Raw genomic sequence first — 21,618 nt, forward strand, 5'->3', positions numbered from 1 at the left:
CGCTTTTATGTGCTGAAATCTTCCTGCCTCTGGAGTGCCATTCTTTTGGAGTGTGTGTACTGACTATCATTTGGGCACCGGGGCCCGTTGCTTCATTGTTTTCACTGAGTGCCGGCAGACTTGGAACATTTATATATATATATATATATATATATATATATATATAAAAGTGACAGGGTGAGGGCACTCCAATAAAGAAGATACGGTGCCGGGGTGCTGCACTAGGGGGACAAGTAGAAGTAGGGCAAAAAGTGGCACACGCTCGGACTTGCAAAAAAGAGATGACAGACACACTGATCTGTATCAACGTTTCGGGAGTTTCGGGGTTTATTCCGTTGTCTTGACAACGGAATAAACCCCCGAAACTTGATACAGATCAGTGTGTCTGTCATCTCTTTTTTGCAAGTCCGAGCGTGCGCCACTTTTTGCCCTACTTCTATATATATATATATATATATATATATATATATATATATATATATATATATAGTCCAAAGGTATCGGCACTCACTCCATCAATAAACATATTCTCCAGGTGCCCCCCTAAATCTTCAAGTAGAGTTCGGTATGTGGTGGCACTCACGGATAATACCGTACTAAGTAGTGTGCGATGAGTGCGATGAGTGCGATGCAGTAGTCACGTTAAATTAACAGGAGTGTTGGACAATGAAATATCGCATAAATACAAACAATGGAAATGTGCAGCCCTGGCGAAAAAAACAATAAACTTACACGAGAAATGGTTCTGACAATAGTATTCAATGCCAAGTCGCCCTAAAAACTTGGAGATAGAGAACAGACCATTGTGCAAATATTGCCATTCATAAAAACCAATTTATTTGGTATTTACTCAAACTCACATGGAGCTGTATTTTTGATAGCATGTAAGAAGGGTCTTTTTGAGATCAGAGCAGAATTCAGATGGATCCTGAAAAGACTTTAAAACAAACGGAATCTAGTGCAACATTGTATAAAAAGGTTGACATACAATTTATTGGAAAAACTCACAATGAATGTAGATAAAATCGCATATAACCCATACAAGGGTAAACAGGACTCTCAGAGGACCATCAATCATTGCAGGAGAAGCATCAAATCCCCGTTCTATCCCCAAGGAGTCCGGTCGGCATCAGTGATTCAGCTTTAGCGTGCTTTCGGGCTCAAGTGGCCCTTCATCAGTAGCATACTCACTGTTGTCGAGCGGGCTTCTTTTGAGCCCAGCATATCAAACATAATTGCTAATTGCAAGTTCCGGGACTTCGTAACCCGGAAGTGCGTCAGATCCATATCCGCGTGAAAACCCCCAACACCAAGGAATATTCAATATTCCCAAAATAGAACCTGTCATCCCAACCGAAACCTACACCCACGTAAGGAGTTTAACAGAAGAGAACCATACTATCAGGATGATAATTACAGTATGAGAGATTTAGGACTAACAACCGTTATGAACCCCTAACTAGAAACCAACAACCCAATTCCCCTTTTCTCAAATTCACCCCAAGAACCAGGTGGAGAAAAGATTAAAAACCACCAAAACCAAAAGAGGAAAGAGAGGGGGAACAAAAAGATCTAAGGAAAAGAGGAAATCTAATAAGCACAAAGTCACTACCAACTTAGAACCCACAGCTGGACCAACTTTGGACAGCATAAAAATCTTCAATCTTAGCAAAAAAAAGTTAACCAGAGATGAGAAAAAAGTCTTAAAAAGAGACTTAAAATACTGCCCTACAAGTAAACTTGATTAATTTAATTTTTATATAGACTTACAGAAATATATCAGGAAACTGACAGTTAAAAAATTCTTTCTTGGTAAAGAAGGTGAGGAGGTTGGTGAAATCCGAGGTCCCTCGGATCATCAATTTTGCCCACAATCTAAATTTTATCCAACCCACCTAAAGGGGCATTCATTGATTGTTTTAATAAAATAATCCTTGAAGAGGTTGAAGAAGTCTTAAAAAAAAAGCGTAGATCCTGCAACCTTCCTAACGAGAATGGGAGGCACTGAAATCTCTCAAAAGTCAGAAAGAGGTCATCATTAAACCTGCGGATAAGGGTGGAGGTGTGGTTCTTATGGACATTGAGGACTATGTTGCTGAAATAAACAAACAACTATGTGAAGGTGAAACCTATCAAAAACTGAAAACAAATCCGTTGGACAAAATTACTAAAGCCCTAGGTATATTTACCTTGAGAGCACTACAAAATAAGGTTATCACCAAATCTGAATATGAATACATAAATTTACAATACCCAGCAACACCTACCAACTACCTACAACTTTCTCAAAGGTATGCCACAGATGGTCTGCTTGGGGTTTATATACATTTAATAATCCAACTGCCTCCTATAAGATTCCCCTACACTTATCTTATTTGAAATGTGCAGGGAGGTTAATTATTATTATTTAATCTGGTATGATCAATTGGGTAATTGTTTTTGTCTGTGTGATGATGCACTTCCTGCTAGTGGGTATATAAACCCCAAGCAGACCATCTGTGGCATACCTTTGAGAAAGTTGTCCCAGCACAACGAAACACGTCACCCTCCCCTTGAACCAGCAACTCCTCTTACCCCCCCCCCCCCCCACGGATCTATCCCAGATCTTGACGGCACCCCCCAAAACTGGATGTACAAATTGGGATAATCACCACCTGCTTATTTCTGGAACCTTTTTCCGAGAAGTGAGGTATTTCCATCTTGCCCACCAGTGGAACCAAAGATCAAGGTCTCCAGCAGGAAAAATTGTACACCCACAAGTACAAGTTGTATCCGGATTTCCACCAGCGCCCCCCTTCCCTTCATTTCACCATTCCAATTGGGGACTACCATCATATAACAAGAGGAGAGCACTATCTTGGAACAAGCGGGACTCACTTAAGTATCCTTGTCCTTACCAATTCTTGATTATTAACAAGTGGTTTACTGTATACCCTCTAAGAATTCCCTTGAGTGCAATATAATTATGTTTTATGTTTAATTTTATGTACATTCATATTAACTGTATTTTTATTATTCTTATTTTATGTGATGATTACATGAATTCATATTTTGTGATACCCAATTGATCAGATTCATCATTAGATGTAAATTTAAATTTATATCCATACATTAAACCTATATTTTGAGCGCTCCACAAACCCTTTCTTTTTTCCACGTACTTATTCTGATAGGGGCTTGAACTCCCCCTCTGTGTGAGCAGCCTACAAAACAACCCACCCATCAAGCGCCTTTACCACCTGATTGGTGATCCTATTCGGGCTTTCTTATGCCACCTGTGAATGCCTGCCCCCCGCCGCTGCGTGAATATCCCTGTCATTTTGCATAAGCATCAAATTGCAGGGTAGTGTGCAGGCCAGAAATCATTAGATGGTCGCCGACCATCGAATGATGTGAGCGCCACGGTGACTATGCAAGTCGATAAAGGCGCCAGTATCTGTCATTTCAAATTTTCAAAGCATTAGTGATTTTGAATAATGGCAAGTGTGTGTTCTGGTTAAATTGTTTTCTTTTCATCTTTATGTACTGTACGATGTAGATCAAAGTACTTGCATTTCTTTTCGCCAATATGCTTGTCTACAATGTGGACACATCTGTATGTGAATAATATCAACCCTGATCCACTTTTTAAATAGTAAATACAAACAAGATTCATTACCTTAATCCACAAAACAATTACAGTTATGAAAAAAAACGTGCCCGACGTAATATATATAGAAAAGCTGATAAAACATCGTTCAGTACAATATTGTAGGAACAAAAGCTACATTTTTATTCTATGGTGTTAAGTATCACACCATAATCATACATACCTCCCAACTGTCACGATTTTAGAGGGACAGTCCCGATTTTCGGGTCCTGTCCCGCTGTCCCACCCGCGGCAGGCATTGTCCCGCTGCGGGGGGTGGCAGTTGGGAGACCCCCCAATCTAGTAGAATAGACGCTGTGCGCATGCGCACAGGGTCTATTCTCGTACGAAAATGAGGCCACGGCTAATTAGCATAAGCCGCACCCTCATTTGCATACGCCCCGCCCCCTTTTTGGACGCTCGCGCGGCGAGTGTCCCTATTTCTTCACGTCAAAAGTTGGGAGGTATGATCATAGGAGTGTGCACATTGAGTGTTATGGGTGCACAGGCAACCCCTAATGCTGTGCCCAACCGTATGAACACCTCCCTGATGCTAGTAATACCAGCAATACCTTTTACCAAATACTTTGCTTTTTAGAACTGTATTTCATTAAAAGAAGCACCCAATTAAGTGTGTTTTGCATTGCACTAGGCCATTGTCCTATCACTACATACCTGCGTCATCCATTTCATTACATACCTGCATCATCCATATCACTACATACCTGCATAACCCATATATGTTTTGACTTTATTTGCATGTACTCTTACACATCGTAATTAGAAGATTAAAACTGAAAAAGGCATGAGATTATGGTGTGGCTGAGAGATGTTTTATATTGTGGTGAGTTCCTATAGATCAGTGATGGCTAACCTTGATGTTGAACTACACACCCCAGCATGCCCTGCTACAGTTTTCCTATTTGGTCATGCTAAAACTGATGCAGGGCATGCTGGGATGTGTAGTTCAACAACAGCTGGAGTATCAAGGTTAACCATCACTGCTATATAGATGGTGGTAGACATGCCTGATTGGCAGCGTTAGACACGCCCAATGGGCGGTGTTAGACACACCCAGTAGGTGGTACTAGGCCTCTTTGACTGTGCACCCTATAATAAAATGTGCTGTGCACACCTATGACCATAATGACATATTTGTTACTTTAGTTGGGGAAGTCAGACATGAAAGACACATTATTCATCTATGTAATAAGGCCACTTTGGTAATGGGCAGCCAATTAGTAAATTTGCTCCAATAAATACAATGAAATGAGGCTCATCATGTCATTAAATAAATGGTTGAGAATGATGTGGCTGCGTGCGTATGATTGGAGTTGCGAACAAATTCACACACAGAGGATATACACACGCACGCACAGTGACTGGTCTTGCGAACAGGGCTATTTGCTTGTGAGCACGCAACTGTGCGTGTAGTTTGTGGTCATTCTCATTTGAATAGCATTGCTAACACTCAAGTACACTTGTGGTGTGGCAGTTGCTTGTCAGACTGTGTGCATGCAATTTCCGTTTGCACGGGTGCGTGCGAATGCGCATGCGAATGAATCAACATGAATAAGGTCCACTGTGTCATTTATTTCTGGCAGGCATATCATATGCATTATTATTATAATTTTATTAATAGGGCGCTACAAGTGTTTCACAGCGCCGTGCAAAGGAACAGTACAGGGATACAAAACTTAACATTACATTGAATAAATAACAAAAATGGAGTACATGTAAAGAGCACCACGGTTGAATACACATTACAGCTTAAATATAAGTAGTGAGGACTTGATCAACGTACTACCAGAGGCTTGTGGCCAATGACGGAGATGAGTATGCGGACAAAGATGGTCACTGAGTGTTTGAGTATGGGAGAGCTGTGAGAGAAATGTGAAGAGAAGAGGTGCTTTGAGAACAGGAGGGAAGAGGGCCCTGCTCTGAGGAGCTTACAATCTAGTAGTAGTAGTACAATATACATTAGTTCTGTATTAGCACACTTGCTTGGCTTCAATTAATTAGTCACGGTTTGGCCCTGCGTAATAGACATAACACCCTTGTCTGTATTTTTGTTTCTACATATAAAAAATATTTCTTTAACATTAATATCCCCACCTGTATAAAATCTGACAAAGTAGGTTCAGTAATATTATTACAGAGGAACCACCATGATCCCAAGTAGAGATGGGCAAAACGGATCATTAACCTGAGCCGGGATCCGACGGATCTCTCGGAGGAGATACGGGTCTTTTAGACGAATCCACGACTCACTTTTAAAAAAGAAAAAGGTGAATATACCTGTACATGACTGAGTAAAAACACTGATCGATGGCTGGGTGCAGAATCGCAATCGATGGAGTCTGCACCGATGGCCATCCCTGGCAGCAGCAGCTAATCTTTCTATCTTGTAGTCACAGCGCTGTACTCAGTCTCCAAAGGTAGTACATCTCAGCTGCCACAGGTGGCAGCACTGAGATCAGGAAAATGCATTGTAATGGAAAACAAAACTGAAACGGATCACCTTTTTTGGGATCGGCGGCTCACTCGTCCTTGGATGGGATTCGTTCAAAAGATCCGGTTCGTTCGCGAACGACCCATCTCTAATCCCAAGCCCTGCCAACCATCCTATACAAACAGTAATGTCTCCAGCAGGTAACTACAGTATTTAAATTGTGAGTCATATAACAGTCCAACCACTCTCACATTGAAATACAGTATGACCTTATCTTCCAGTAGTCGAAGGGTGGGAGGGTGTGGTGGGTGGTTAAAGAGCACCAGAACTGGGTCACAGCTGCCATCTTTACACTAGCACACTGCTCTCTTGCTGAGGGGCCATCATCTTGCCACCCACTCCCCTGTCCAGTCACTTCCCTGCTCTGGGTCCACATCAATAACACAGATATTGGCAGAAACCCAATTGGGGCCACATGCCCATCACCCTAATTGCACAGGGAAAAGGACGGCACTGAATTTGTTGGCTGATCAATGGATTCATAGGACAGTAGCAGGCCCTATATTATTTTTTACTTTTAACATGTTTTATACCCTGCTGAACTCATCTCTAAGATCCCCAATGTATTTTGTACACAAGGTCTAGAATGTTATTGGTCATTGCTCTGTCAGCCTCTTGTTCTGGGCTGATTCTGCCACTTCCATTTTATTCCTACTAATGCATCATTGATTCTACAACTTCCCACTGCATGTTTCTACTAAGGGCTGCCTAACCTGCCCCTTGAAACCTATGTATTGCACCCTCGGCAGCATCCTTTTCAACACTACTGGACAGAAAACAGGTACAAATTAGTAAAAGGGCCATGGGTAAAGAGGGTGTGGCCTTATGGTGCTCAATTAGGAATCAATAGGCTGAAAACCGGTACAAAGCCCTCTTTGGTCAGAACAGACCATAAAAAAACAGTACTGCATGGCCGAAAAGGTACAGTTGAGGGTAAGGGGCAGGAGGAGCACTGTATGGAATTCAGACAGAGGTTATCCTCCCTGTTCATTTTACAATACTTATTCAAACATTGTAACCAATGCAGTGCACCAACATTGCTGCCATGCCTGGTACTCTGTGTAGAAATACAAAAATGCATGATTCTGATTCAATTAAATTATCTTGTCAAGTATTTTATCTTTCCCACTATGGAGGTTATTCTAAATCAATCGGTCCACAGAGCGTTCGCACAGGAGACCATCTGTTTGGGACTGTGAATGCGCATAGGTTTTTATGTGCATGTGGAGCTGCCGTGTGTGAGCACTTGCACACAGAAGTCTAGGCGGGGGGCGCGGAGGGATGTGGGGATGCAGGCCGGGGCATTTGCCTACGGGTATGCCCAGTGTTTCATGGGCATTCCCATGAGAACACTGGGTGTTCCCATGGTAATTCCCTGATGATGTGGGTGTGGGGGACGGACAGCTGACGTCAGCGTATGTCAGCTGCCTGCCCTGTCCTCACACAGGGTGCCCACAGATCAGAGATATCATACACGTGTCTCAGATCTGCGAGCACTGTAGAAATGATTTGATGGTCACTATTATGCAAATTGTCTATTCACATGCCTGCCGGGTTTTGGGGGGGTGGGGGGGGGGTGGATGACCGTGCGGGCGGCAGGCGGTGTCTGGGGGAATCTACTTGCGAATCTACCAGAATAAGGACCTACTGTATGTGTCATCAGTTCTAAACATTCCTTATTATGCTGTGTAATCCTACATAGTGCATCTAAAACAGCTGCTTCATCTGGATCCTGCATAGGTAAGATAAAATAATCATTACACTGATGAGCCCTGCCATCAGATAGACACCGCCCAGATAGAGTGAAATCCTGCCCGTGCACGTCTCCAAAAGGCTTGTGAAAATCTTGCTGATCAGCCGCCAGCGACAAATCCATACGCAACTCACTCACCACTGAATGATTTTTCCAGTCTGTGCAATCTGTGCGTAACTCTGATCCTTCCACAACTCTGCAATAGAAACAGGCTGGAGGCCAGAGCTGACGTCACATGCCCTGGAAACGCTTGGGTGCACCTGTTTTTTTCTGAACCTCTAAGAAGAAAACAACCAGGTGACACCAACAAATGCTGAGAAATCTCTGAATTTTGTAGCTGTTTGGCCTAGCGCTTGAGCGCAACAATCCATAGGCATGTGCAGTCATTGAAATGTACCATGGCATGATACATGGCATGTAATGTGGACTGCCTTGCAAGAAAGTGTGAATAGTGGTATGTGGTAGTGTGTTTGCTGCACTGCATATGTGGGTGAAGATTAATGTGGGCACACAAAATAGGCCCAGACTGACTTGGCTGATGCCTCTATAAGCATACAGTAACTTGGGATTTGGGAAAATTTGAACTGACTCTGCCCTTTCCTGGTACAACATACAGGATATCTGTTGAAGTATGCACATTTGCCATCACAGGCATGTTTAATACATAGTGCACAGTAAAGTTAATTAACCTCTTCAGTTTCCGTTTGTGGGAATTGGAGTGGAGGTATGCTGAGGGTTCCCTTATCCCTCATAAGCCTTGCACTTCAGCAACACAAAATTACTGCAGTGCATCAGCACCTGGAGGCCCAAAGGTTTCAATTCCGGAAGTAGGGCCTAGCTCATGTTCTTTTGAGGCTTATTTTGGCACAGAGTGGATGTTAGAACCCAGAATAAGGATCCAGGAAGATACTTTGGTAAAGATATTTCAAGATAAGGTGCTAAGCCAAGACTTAGGACAGCCATGCTGAAGGGTAGCAGAGCCCTCCTTCCACATTGGCTGTGCATGTACATTGGAGACAACACACTTGTGAGTGAGAATATGGCCCAGATTATTTTAAGTTTGACATTCTAGCAATAAAATAAAGAACAATATACGGTACTCTTTACCTAGAACGGCGCCCGCGATGTTCATCGCGGTCGTCGGGGCGAAAATCGCGGTGATTGAGGCATCGTGGGTGTTATTTGCGGTACAAGATGCCCGCGATGGCCGCGATTCCACAACTTTTTCATCGGCCCCATGGAAAATCGCGGTGATTGAGGCATCGTGGGTGTTATTTGCGGTACAAGATGCCCGCGATGGCCGCGATGCCCGCGATTCCTCAACTTTTTCATCGCCCCCATTGAAAATCGCGGTGATTGAGGCATCGCGGGTGTTATTTGCGGTACAAGATGCCCGCGATTTCGTGATTTCCCGCTCACACTCACATCTGTAATAGGTTGGAATGACCCTAATTCTGCATAGTAACATCTGTAATAGGTGGAATGACCCTTAGTCTGCATAGTAACATCTGCAATGGCTCATATCAACTCTAATTCTGCATAGTAACTGATGTTTACAGGACAGTTTTCATAACACAACCTGGTACATCCCCCTGTCTGAGACCGACCCCCTGTGACAGCTTGTCAGAGTTTCATTTTGTGGGTAGTTTTGTTGGAGATAAGAGCTGTGGTTTGAGAGAGAGAGATTTTTGCGTAATAATTGAGTTTTGGAGAGTTGGTGAGCTGATTATTCCTCACTATCCACGTCGGCATGGAGTTGAGAATAGAATAGTGTGGCGAGCGCAGTATTCTCTTACTACAACAAGGCAAAGAGGAATGAGGCATATCGGAAAATGGTGGCTTACTGTCTTACACGGGAACCTGCTGCAAACATCGCCTGGGTTCAGAAGAAAATGACCAATATGCGGACAGCCATGGTGAAGGAGTTTAACCGAGTACGGCAGTCTCAAAGTTCAGGAGCCGATGCTGCAGATGTTTACGTACCGAAATTATGGTATTACGAGCGGATGAAGTTCATCTTGGAGCAGAGAGAACAGAGTGGAACAGGGGGAACGGATACGGAGGACACCTCTTTGTCCGGTGCAGTGGAGAGTGTGGACGTTGTAAGTATTTGCTGTGACATGTCTTGCATGTAAGTGACTGTGAAATGTCATGTTATTACCATTTGCCCTTTTTTTTCTTTCTAGGAAGTTCCCCCTGAGACAGAGCAGGAGTCTGGGACAGTTGCGGAGGTGGACACTCCGACGACGGAGAGTACTGCACCCGCTCTCCCGAGGAGGCGCCACAGAAGACAGCTGACCAGCACTGCTCCCAATGTCCAAGGGCATTGTTGCAGGTCTGTACCGGAGGCAGTGACAAATCCCCCTGACGATTTCCAAATTTTTGCAAATAACCTTGCCGTGGAAATGCGGACCATGGATAAAGACCAGGTCGTGCATGCAAAGCGGTTGGTATATTGCACTATGATGCGCGCAACAGAGAAAAGTCTCTCTGCTGAGTGCACCATAGAGCCATCTGCCACGAGCGTAAGGCAAGCGGCCCAAACGTCCAACTACCCCTATCACTACCCTATGTACAGTGCGTCGGGTTATGCTCCGCCTCCTCCTCACCCTTTTATGTATGCGCCGAGGCCCCCTATGCCACCAGTCACAGACCCTTCGTCTTTGCCTGGGACTATTTCAAGTGCTCTGTTGAGTACACAAAGTCCCCTCCCAGGTGAAGAGCGCGATTTCAATTGATTCATAATTTGGCTTTATTCGTTTTAAATTATTTTGGCATGCAGCAATGTCCTTGTTCCACTCTTTTCGTTTTTTGCTCCACGATTAACTTTGTAGCTCGTATACCATAATTTCGGTTACTGAGGGTCGCAGTATCGGACTCCTGAACTTTGAGCTGTCCGTACTCGTTTTGCGCCTTCACCATTGACTGTTCCGCATATTGGCATTTTGTTCTGTACCCAGTGCATGTTTGCATCATGGTTCCTTGTTGTACAGTAAGCCCCATTTTTTGTATGCCTCATTCCAATTTGCCTTGTTGTAATGTAATTTCTCCCATGAGGTATCTATTCTCCTTTTTAAACTGTGAATGACCTTCCCCCAGAACAAATTCTTCCCCCGTTTCTATTCCCAAAAAAAAAAAAAAAAAAAATTATTTAAAATTCATAACTTGTGTCTTATTTCATTGTCTTTTAATTGAGGGATGCCATGTAATTTTATGTGTTTTTCTATTGTAAGGTTGAACCTGCATGTATTTAAATTTTTTTCTCCCTTTAGAAATTGAGAGTTGCCATGTATTTTGTTGTTTTTTGCTCGCCCATCGCGGTGATTGCGGCCACATCGCGGCCACGGGCAACCGTGATGCGACCGACACGCGACACGATCGTTGATCGCGTCGTGATCGTGTCGGTCGCATCGCGGGTGCCCAGTAATGTGGCCGCGATGTGCCCGCAATGACCGCGATATGGGCGCCGTTTTAATGTTATCTTGTCTTTTAATTAAGGGATGCCATGTAATTATATGTCCTTTAATAGTGTAAGGTTCAATCTGCATGTATTTTAATTTTTTTTTTCTTTTAGAATTGAGGGATGCCATGTCATTTGATGTTTTTTTCTCTTTTCAGTTTTTCACTGCAAGAAATCGCGCCCATCGCGGTGATCGCGGCCACATCGCGGCCACATTACTGGGCACCCGCGATGCGACCGACGCGATGAACGATCGCGTCGGTCGCATTGTGGGTGCCCAGTAATGTGACCGTGATGTGGCCGCGATCACCGCGATGGGCGCCGTTCTAGGTAAAGAGTACCCAATATACTATTATAGTAAACAGAATTTCTAGCATTATAAGCAATGTTCAAAATACAATTACAACTAGACTTGAAAATGTATGAAAGCAAACTTACCTTACTAGCACCTGGAAGTAAATGTAATTTAACGTATGGATCAGAAAGTCCATTGTGGTCCATTGGTTTCAGGCCCTTAAAAACAAAACACCACATGGGTTTTAGAAAAAGTTTGCCATAACATGAATGGTAATACATTGATCATATTATAAGATCATTTCAATTTATATGTGCATGACATAACTATAAGTGTTAGATTTAGTTATGTAAGTTACATTTTTGAAATGATTTAAAGCCATATACATTAATAAATGATAAACACGTATTTTATAAGCTGCTCTTTGGCCATATTTTTGTAAAATGGTTTCTAAATGACCACACACTACAAAATGTACTCTCTAAAGCAAAGCACTACATGTTTTTACCAGGCTCCATTCCCATACAGTTGCAGATCAATTAGACCGCTGTGAAGAAATATATCAATTTCTACCTGTATTCACACAGTATCTGGACACTTTCACACAATGATCTTAATGTGTTATGAAAAGTATATGTACAGTGAAATCCACCACATTAGCTCATGCCAATGAGTCAGATTTGGTCCGTGAGACTGCACTGTGACTATTGGAAGTTCTTCACTTCCAATGCAGTCCATAGAAGCTGGAGCTTTCAGCATGAGCAGTACCATAATCGCTACTGTGCATGCACTGGTCCCAGCACCTGTCAGCTACATTGTGCAGGAGCCTGGGCCGAGCTGGCACGGGGGACAAGGCCGCAGGGACCAGGCAGCATGGCCACTGGAAGAATCACTGGCCGTGCACAAGGTTGACATTGACAAAAGGTGGACATGCACTACTTCGACAATGCCGAAAACTTGACATGTACTACTAGAGCAACATAGACAAAAGGTCAACACACGCAAATGGTCAATTTGTCAATGGTTGTCCCATGAAAAAAGGTCAATGTAAGTTTTCATGATTCTTTTCTTTTTCCTTTTTTTACTTTTTCCTCCTTTAACATCCACCTGGCCTCCAATTAGGAATGGTAGCACGGTAAGTGAAGCTACACTAACTGGGGATCTACGTGCTCAGTTGTCAACATTGACTCCCAAAAAACTTGAAAAACTCATGTCGACCTTTAAATGTATCAATATTTTCCATGTTGACCTTCTGCTTGTGTCGACTTTTTATCAGTGTCAATCCACACCTGACTGGCATGCAAATGATCACATCTGAACCATATTGAGTAACGTGGGATAAGCATAAACATAAGGTGAGGGAAGAATGCACTAAAAGTAAGTCATACCTGGGTACAAATAGCAAAACTGGACATATAGTGAAACTGAGAGAATAACAAACATGACCATAATTTCAGGTAAATATAAACACATATACACATTTATAAATGTATGAATATCAAAAAATAACCAAGAAATGCATACAAAGGCGCACACATATACTGTACAAAAAATATATTTCCATTAGGTTACTGTAAACACAATTATACCTAAATTTAATACTCATATATAATATAATATAATATAAAAGGGCAGTAGTAATGTTTCAGTGACCTAAAGTGTATATGCATGTGTCAAGCAATCTTCAGAATGAAGATCTCTTATGCATTATTAATCTAACTGCACAGGCTCACTTAACTGAAACTAATTATCTAAATAGTACCTGAGAGAATTGCAAAATAAGACTTATATCATTCATTGCTAATGAAACCTGTCAAATGTGATCTTGTGAAAATGAAACATTCAGCCTACTGAGAGCTGTGCCACTTTGGTGAACTGAAACTCTTGCATTATACATAAAATATAAAGCTTTATTCCTGCTTATAATAAATTGTTTGCATGTTTTCATTCTTCTACATTTAGATGCTGTTCAAATGTGTAAAGTCTAGTAAATCAATCATGAGATTTTCATTCAATCTCATGAACAAATATATATTGCAGGTGTGTGTTTTGCACAAGATGGGTAAAGATGTGTCTGGGTAAGCACCATGTAACATCCTAATTTATCCAAAGCTAATTCTGCCAAGTTATTAATGTAATGTTGCAGGTCTATTGGGTTTTTGCTACACATCTACAGCCTAGTTTCACCTCTGTCTCTGTTAGTTTGTCAGGTCTGAGACAGTGATGTGTCTGGCATATACAATGAACAAGCTAACCTTTCAGGGTCTACAGCTGTCAATGTTCCCTGACTTTTACCATCTTAAAGAAAAGGGTGAGTGAATTACAGCTGTTGTACACAATGCTCTACTCCGCTAGGTTGAAACTAGTCACTGACAACTTTTCTTAACCCTAGGTAGCATTTGCTTGGATGGATACCCATCAGTCATCCCTGACTAACCATGCCAATTAGTCTCAGTCATCATCTACTGACAACAGTAGAGTCTATAGGGGGTCTGTTTGAATTCATATTTAGTTAACAGCAGGGGATAAAACAGGTGTCCCAGTCCCAGCAATGGTAGGGGGCGTGGTGACCACCATCCCTCAAGAAGTGAGAGAGGCGGGAACTGATATGCAACTGCATCTCTCCCCATTGCAGCACACAACAGCGGTTGTCACTGCGCTCTCTCTTTCCCTGCTGTGTACAACAGGTGTAGAGGGGAGTGCTGGGCCGGGAGCCTCCAACATGCCTGAGTTAATAAGTGTACCCCCCCACCCCATCTAAGCGCCACTGGTTAAAACTATATTATGGATCTCTTCCTGAAAATTTTTAAGTGACCAACTGTCATAAAATGCTATTTATGTGGCTGAAACCTTTATCCCCAGAGAACAACCCAAAAACACATGCTTACGTCTATACCTAAGTGTTAGTCTCTGACCTTTTCAGGTAATGTTAAAAATGACAAAGTACTCCTCAGTGATTAACCACTGGTGCGCTTTCAAAGCGGTCACAAGAAGGGCTGCTATCCAGGCTGGGGCAACTCTGAAGAGAAATGCCACCGCAACTCAAAAGGCCCTAGAGGCTAAATTAATGGAACTGGACGCCAGAAACAAAGTTGCCCCCTCTAACTCCCTGAAAGTAGAGTTGGCTTCGATACGGAGCCAACTACAGAAATTGCTCCTCACCCGTACCCAATCGGCCTTAAATAGAATAAGACACAGGTTCTACCTAGCCAGCAACAGATCGGGCAGAATGCTAGCCCGGAAGCTGCGCGCCCAGCAAGCCAGAAACCGTATTAAACACATTACAGCCCCCAACAAAGAGAAAATACAGAACCCTAAAGATATAGCCAACCAGTTCGCAGATTACTATTCCAACCTATACAACCTTTCCAAAGACCCCTCCACGCCACAGCCCACCCCTGCCTCTATCCACAGTTTTCTCGAGAACCTACACTTACCCACCCTCTCCCAGGACCAACTTGACGTCTTAAACTCCCCCTGGTCCCAATTGGAGGTCCAGTCGGTTATAAAGTCACTCCCACGCAATAAGGCCCCCGGGCCTCATGGGTTTATTACAGATTTTTATAAGACCTTCAGCGACCTGCTCTCCCCTTACCTTACCGACCTGTTCAACGAACTCTCCTCGCTCGGACGCACCCCCCTGGAACTCTTAGAAGCCAGAATTATTACTATCCCGAAATCCGGTAAGAACCCTGCCCTGTGCCAAAACTATCGCCCTATAGCCCTCCTGAACAGTGATATCAAAATCTTCGCCAAACTAATGGCATCCCAAATCAATCTCTATTTACCCTTGCTGATACACCCGGACCAGACGGGGTTTGTTCCGGGACGTCAAGCCCCGGACAATACACGGAGTCTTTAACTTAATAGACTCCCTGTCAGCTAAACAGGATCTTCTTCTCGTCTCACTCGGTGCCGAAAAGGCATTCGATCGCCTTAACTTGCAGTATATGCGGGAAGTCTTGTCTCGGTTCGGCTTCAAGGACCGTATACTATCATCAATCATGTCACTATATAGCTCGCCCTCGGCCCGAGTGTTCAGCAATGGCTTTCTTTCCTCCCCCTTCAATATCACCAATGGCACAAGGCAGGGTTGCCCGCTTTCACCCCTAATATTTGTCCTCTCCATTGAACCATTAGCCACCGCCATCCGCAAAAACCCCAATATTCCTGGTCTTCAGGTGGGCCCCAACAAGCATAAACTAAGCCTCTTCGCGGACGACGTGTTACTATTCGTGACAGACCCCATCCACACGCTCCCACACGTCCACGAGATACTAACTGCATACAGTGCCGCATCTTACTATAAACTCAATACATCCAAGACTGATGCATTGCCGATCAACCTCACAGACCATCTCCCCCTACTGAAAACCACCTACACCTACAACTGGCAAACTACCTCCATAAAATACCTAGGTATCCACATTCCCCCCAATATGTCGTCAGTATTTGATGTTAACCTCTCCCCCCTCCTAGCTTCCCTTACATCATTATCCAGATCTTGGTTGGCCTACGAAATCTCATGGATGGGTAGGATGGCGGCATTTAAAATGTCGCTCCTGCCCAAATTAATGTACCTGTTCCACACTATTCCCTATGTCTTCCCTAAAAAGTCCCTACAGCAAGCCACCTCTATCCTGACAAAATATATCTGGGCATCCAAACCCCCCACTATGGCCCGCTCCAAAATGACAATCCCAAGAGCTTATGGTGGTCTCGATCTCCCAGACTTATCTCAATACCAAGTAGCCTGCCTACTTGCTCCATCCAAACACTATTCTGAAAGCCCTACCCATAGAGCCTGGGTAGACATTGAACAATGTCACTCCCCCAATATTCCCCTTAGCGACCTCCTCAAGATCCCAAAACACATCAGGCCCCCACTACCTTCCCTTCTTCCAGCAACGTCCGCTACCTTATATGCATGGGACCAATTAATGTCCGTTTTGCGTGCCTCTACCTCCCTTATCAATACCCTCCCCATCACTACCGTGGCGAAACTAATCCCCAACCTCAACCTCACCCTTTGGAAACAAAGTGGGATCTCAGCTCTAGGAGATATAGTCGACGCCAACTCAATCCGACCTTTTCCCTACCTCCAAGAAATATATTCTCTCCCTCCCCACGAGTACCTCCACTATCTCCAGGTGGCACACTGGTGGAACTCCCACTTCTCCAACCGTCCCACTATAGATCCCCGCCACCAGACGATCCTCTCCCGACCCTCCCAGACACTCTCCAGAGGGGATATCTCCTTCTGGTACGACTCACTCATAACCCCCGCAGAGTTCACTAAATCTCCCGCCCATAAAAAATGGGAATCTGATTTGGGCATTCAGCTCTCCGGACCTCAATGGCGTAAAATATTCCTATCCTCTTACACAATGTCTCGCTGCCTCAACCACTCGGAGATGCACATCAAATTGATAAACCGCCTCTACCTAACCCCAGATCGCCTCCACACCTTTTGGCCAGCGTGCTCCAATATGTGCTGGCGACAATGCGGAAATATAGGTACCATTTACCATATTTTCTGGTCCTGCCACAAGCTCAGGGCATACTGGGGAGAGGTTTTTGAACTCATCTCGGAAGGGATCCAACTAACCCTTGCCCCTGACCCACTCCTAGCTCTATTCCATGTATACCCACAGGATCTCCCGAGTGGGAAAACTTATGTCCTCGGACACATCCTCATAGCTGCGAGAGCAAACCTAGCTCAACACTGGAAGCAGCCCCCCCCCCTTTCCCCCAGGTTATACTAAAAACAAACCACCATTTCCTCATGGAAACGGGTTTTCAGCCCCACTCCCCTAACCCCTACTCGCCACACTCTAAATGGGCTCCCTGGCACACATATATGTCTGTAAGAGAAGGTACGAGACTCTTCCCCCCAGCCACGTCTGGACAAACAACCACCTTTAGCCTAAATGAGCCCCCAGTTTCGGATCCAGACCCTCACTCACCCCTCACCCAGGTCTAACTGAGGCTCTCCCACCCTAGACTAACCCTATAACTGAATTTGTATGCCTGTGTTCAGCCCGCTCTGCGTAGCGCTCTAATATGTCTGTTATGGTCATGTATAAAACTCTGTATGAAAATTATTACTGTCTTATATTGTCCCCACCCCCGATTGCAGTCCCCCCCCTCCCCCCCCCCCCAATGTTTCCCCCTTTTTTCATTTCTGTACCCCATATATAAACTTGTGTCAATAAAAACTTATTGATGGGAAAAAAAATAACAAAGTACTGAAGTAAGTATAGTGGCTTCTATAAATCCCGAGGATGGGGTTGGTTCTGTGTAAAATGCGATTTTCATTGTGGACTCCATTTTAGGATTGCGGTGTCCAATTAATCTGAAATTATTTGTGTGCAGGTGGAGACTTGTAGCTCATTGTTATTGCTTATGTGCATTTTTTTATTTCTCTCTTATGTTTTCTGCTAATGCAGGTTTTTTCTAACCCTTTTCCTCACTCCCCTTTGTCTGTGTCTTACTCGTTCACTACTTTTCATTCTCTCCTCTGTATCCTCTTCTTTTTTTACTTATCTTCTCTTTCTCTCTGAATGGGCTTGGATATTGTCTTATTGGGTTTAGTCTCATGAAAGTCTCTGTTGCCAAGAAGATGAAGCGTGATGACAATTCTGCTCTAGCACATTCCTGCTCTGAGTATCTGCTTGATTGTAGCTGCACTGCTCTCCTCCTTCACACTGCCCCAGCTCTATGCTTGGGCACAGACACACTGCTAGCTGTGGGGATAATCCTCTGGCTGATAAAAAGGTTTACCAGCATGCAACTTCAGTGGTATAGGAATGTCCTGTGTCCATGTCAGGATGGTATGTACCACTACTGACTGGAAGTAGCCAAGCAATACACAGCTGGTCACCAGATACTGGTGAACAGCTGGCTGACCTGTACACTTCTCTATGAAAAGGCCTGTGGTTTAGTCCTTATACCCAGCTAAAAGGAAATCTACAAATGCAATTGATTGGAGTAGCACAAACCTCCACATTTAAAATAATACCCCACCTCCCCCCACTTATACTGAAAACAGACCCCAAAACCTCCCTCAAGCAGACAAACATCTCATTACCATAACCCCCAGATATCACAGATAAATGATCTCCACCTTTCCCCCCAGTGCAGCCCAGAAACTCCCCAGAAATGGTTACACCCCTGTCCTTTTGTCACTATGGATATAGATGGGTGCCCGACTTACAGTAGATGAGTATTTGCAGTGTTGGGTACTCTGCTCTGTGCACTGGCAAAGGTTGTTTGTGGGGGAGATTTGAGGGGGACTCTTTTTTTTTTAAAGTCACTGGCTAAAAGGTGGCCTCATAGGTGCGTAGGCCTCTTAGGAATCATCCCTGTAAAGTCTATGGCCAATTCGCCCCTGAACACAATCCAAAATTCAAGTAGGGGAGCAACACCAACTGCCACATCTTCTGATTAAATTGAAATGATTTGCACAAACTTATGTAACTCCCTGCAGGTAAATGGTTTACATATTTATTATCCACTGAATATGATCACCAGAAGACCAGTAGTAATATATTTCACTATTGCACTACTAAGTCTCATTATTTAAAATATGCTAGCATGAAAAATACTACTTCCATTTTATATTCTAAGTAGGTAAAGTTAGAAAAGCTTACTGCAAACAGCAACATCTTGAGTCATTAAAACTCATGCTTCCCTACTGTTTCTCTAAACTCCAAACTAAAATGACCTTTCTGTTACTAAAAGTTAGAACGGTGTTAATTATTATTTTGGTTCTTGTTGAAAAGAAGAAATTGAGATATTAAAAAAACACCTAGAAATAACTAGAGATGTGTAATTGCTGTAGTTGCCCCCAAACAGCCCCTCTTGGCACGTCGTGAGACTCTGCTGGCATCATGGGTCTTTTTGCTTCTTTTTTGTTGCCAAATCTTAGGGGGGTATTCAATTCGTTACAGTCGGAAACATCTGCACTTTCTGCCGCATTTCGGTCAAATTTACATTCGCCCTATTAAATCCATCTGCAAATCCAATGGCATGCTGGAAAACACATGGATGAGTGAATTATTTGCCCATCCACCTGTTTTAGTAAAAAATGCATCCGTTTTCAACTATTTTTTATGGATGCAGATTTGACTAAAGAAAGTTGAATCTGTATCAGCGAAAAAGATAAGCAAAAGGGTCTGCATTAAATAGCGATGTCTGTATTTTTCAGGTATCTGAAAAATCAGGGCAAGATAGAATACCCCCCCCCCCCCCTGATGCTAATATAAAAAGTTCTAAGATGCAGCAGCCACATCTTTTTTCCCATGCCCAGTTCTGCGGTACTCAATATGCAGAATCAGTCGATCAGTGATGTAACATGTGCAGGGAGAATTACATTTGGGTGGGGTGTGTTTAAACTGAAATCTAAATTGCAGTGTAAAAATAAAGCAGCCAGTATTTACCCTGCACAGTAACAAAATAACTCACCGAATGTAACTCTCTCTGCACATGTTACATCTACCCCACCTGCAGTGCACATGGATTTGTCCTCTATCGGGATGCCAGCACTGGTATTCTAAACCCACCATCCCCAACACCGGTCATCGATCTGTACAGTATCCTGATGAAACTAGGAAAAGCTATTTTATTAGTAATTTTCAGTGACGGTATAGGGTGAATTTACTATAAAAAATGGGAGCTCTATTGAACATGGAATGTTGCCCATGGCAACCAATTACATTCCACTTCTTATTTATTCAGTACCTTGTAGAAGACAATAAATAGAATCTGATTAGTTCCAAAGGGCTACATCCCATTTTAGCAAATTTGCCCTTATTCCCTATCTCATGCACTGACAGACTACCTATCATTTTGGAGATTTAGAGGTTTTGTGTTTCTAAGAATGTACTGTACAATGTACGCTTGTCAGAGACACTGGAGGTCATCTTTCTACTTGCTTCAAAAAAGCGATTATGCTATTGTTAAGATATGTGCATACCAAAAGAAATGATGAGCTAGGAAAAGGCTTTGCTCTAGCAGATTCTTGGCTAAGGAACTAGGTATAATATGATAAACAGTCATTCAATCACAACATATGCCAGTGGCTCTTAGAGCAACAGGCACATCCCTTAGCTTCTTCACTTAGCAGTAGGATAAACCTCTGTGTTTTTGCAAATCAGGTATTACAGTGTTTTATATAACCATCACAGCGAGCTGGGTCTTTTTGGTACCCATAAATTAACACGTTTACTTCATATAAGAACAAATTCACTACACGTGAGCTACTAATGAAAATATAAACTACATTTTTGTGATTATTTGAAGTAAATATACAAAGTAGAAATGGAAGAGGTGATTATGAAAGAGGCAGAGATATTGAATGCTGATTGCTAGAATACATTTGCTACATGAAGTTGTGCAAGTCTTTGCTTTCACCAATTGCTTTATTATTATTATTATTATTATTATTATTAACAGTTTCTTATATAGCGCACACAGATTCCGCAGCGCTTTAGAGAATAGTTGAACATTAACATCAGTCCCTGCCCCATTGGAGCTTACAATCTATATTCCCTACCACATGTACACGCACACAGACAGTCTAGGGTTAATTTGGTTTGGAGCCAATTAGCCTACCAGTATATTTTTGGAATGTGGGAGGAAACCGGAGTACCCGGAGGAAACCCACGCAAGTACGGGGAGAATATTTAAACTCCGCACAGTTAGGGCCATGGTGGGAATCGAACGCATGACCTCAATGCTGTGAGGCAGTAATGCTAACCATTACACCATCCGTACTGCCCAAGCTTTAATAAACTTTATTTTTTATCCATGTATACTCTCCTTGTAATCCTGCAATGGCCATCATTACAATGTTTTATATGCCCACATCTACTGTTATATTACATAAAAAAATAGTATAAATATTTACTACCATATGATTCTGGACTGGAATCTAAATCTAAAACAACCCAATCATTGTACTCTGTGC

General features: G+C 43.1%; 1 protein-coding gene across 3 annotated transcripts in view; it reads right to left on the reverse strand.

Annotated features, from left to right (window-relative positions):
• DOC2B (double C2 domain beta) overlaps positions 1-21,618 on the reverse strand; it is a 590,856-nt gene that overhangs the window by 298,898 nt on the left and 270,340 nt on the right. For all 3 annotated transcript variants that reach the window (XM_083173977.1, XM_083173978.1, XM_083173979.1), the window contains one exon: positions 11,792-11,866. In XM_083173977.1, the coding sequence (XP_083030103.1) occupies positions 11,792-11,866 (75 nt within the window). The remainder of the gene's footprint in view (positions 1-11,791; positions 11,867-21,618) is intronic.

Source organism: Crinia signifera, chromosome 2 (assembly GCF_055691185.1).
Source record: "Crinia signifera chromosome 2, ASM5569118v1, whole genome shotgun sequence".
In the NCBI taxonomy this organism is placed as follows: Eukaryota; Metazoa; Chordata; class Amphibia; order Anura; family Myobatrachidae; genus Crinia; species Crinia signifera.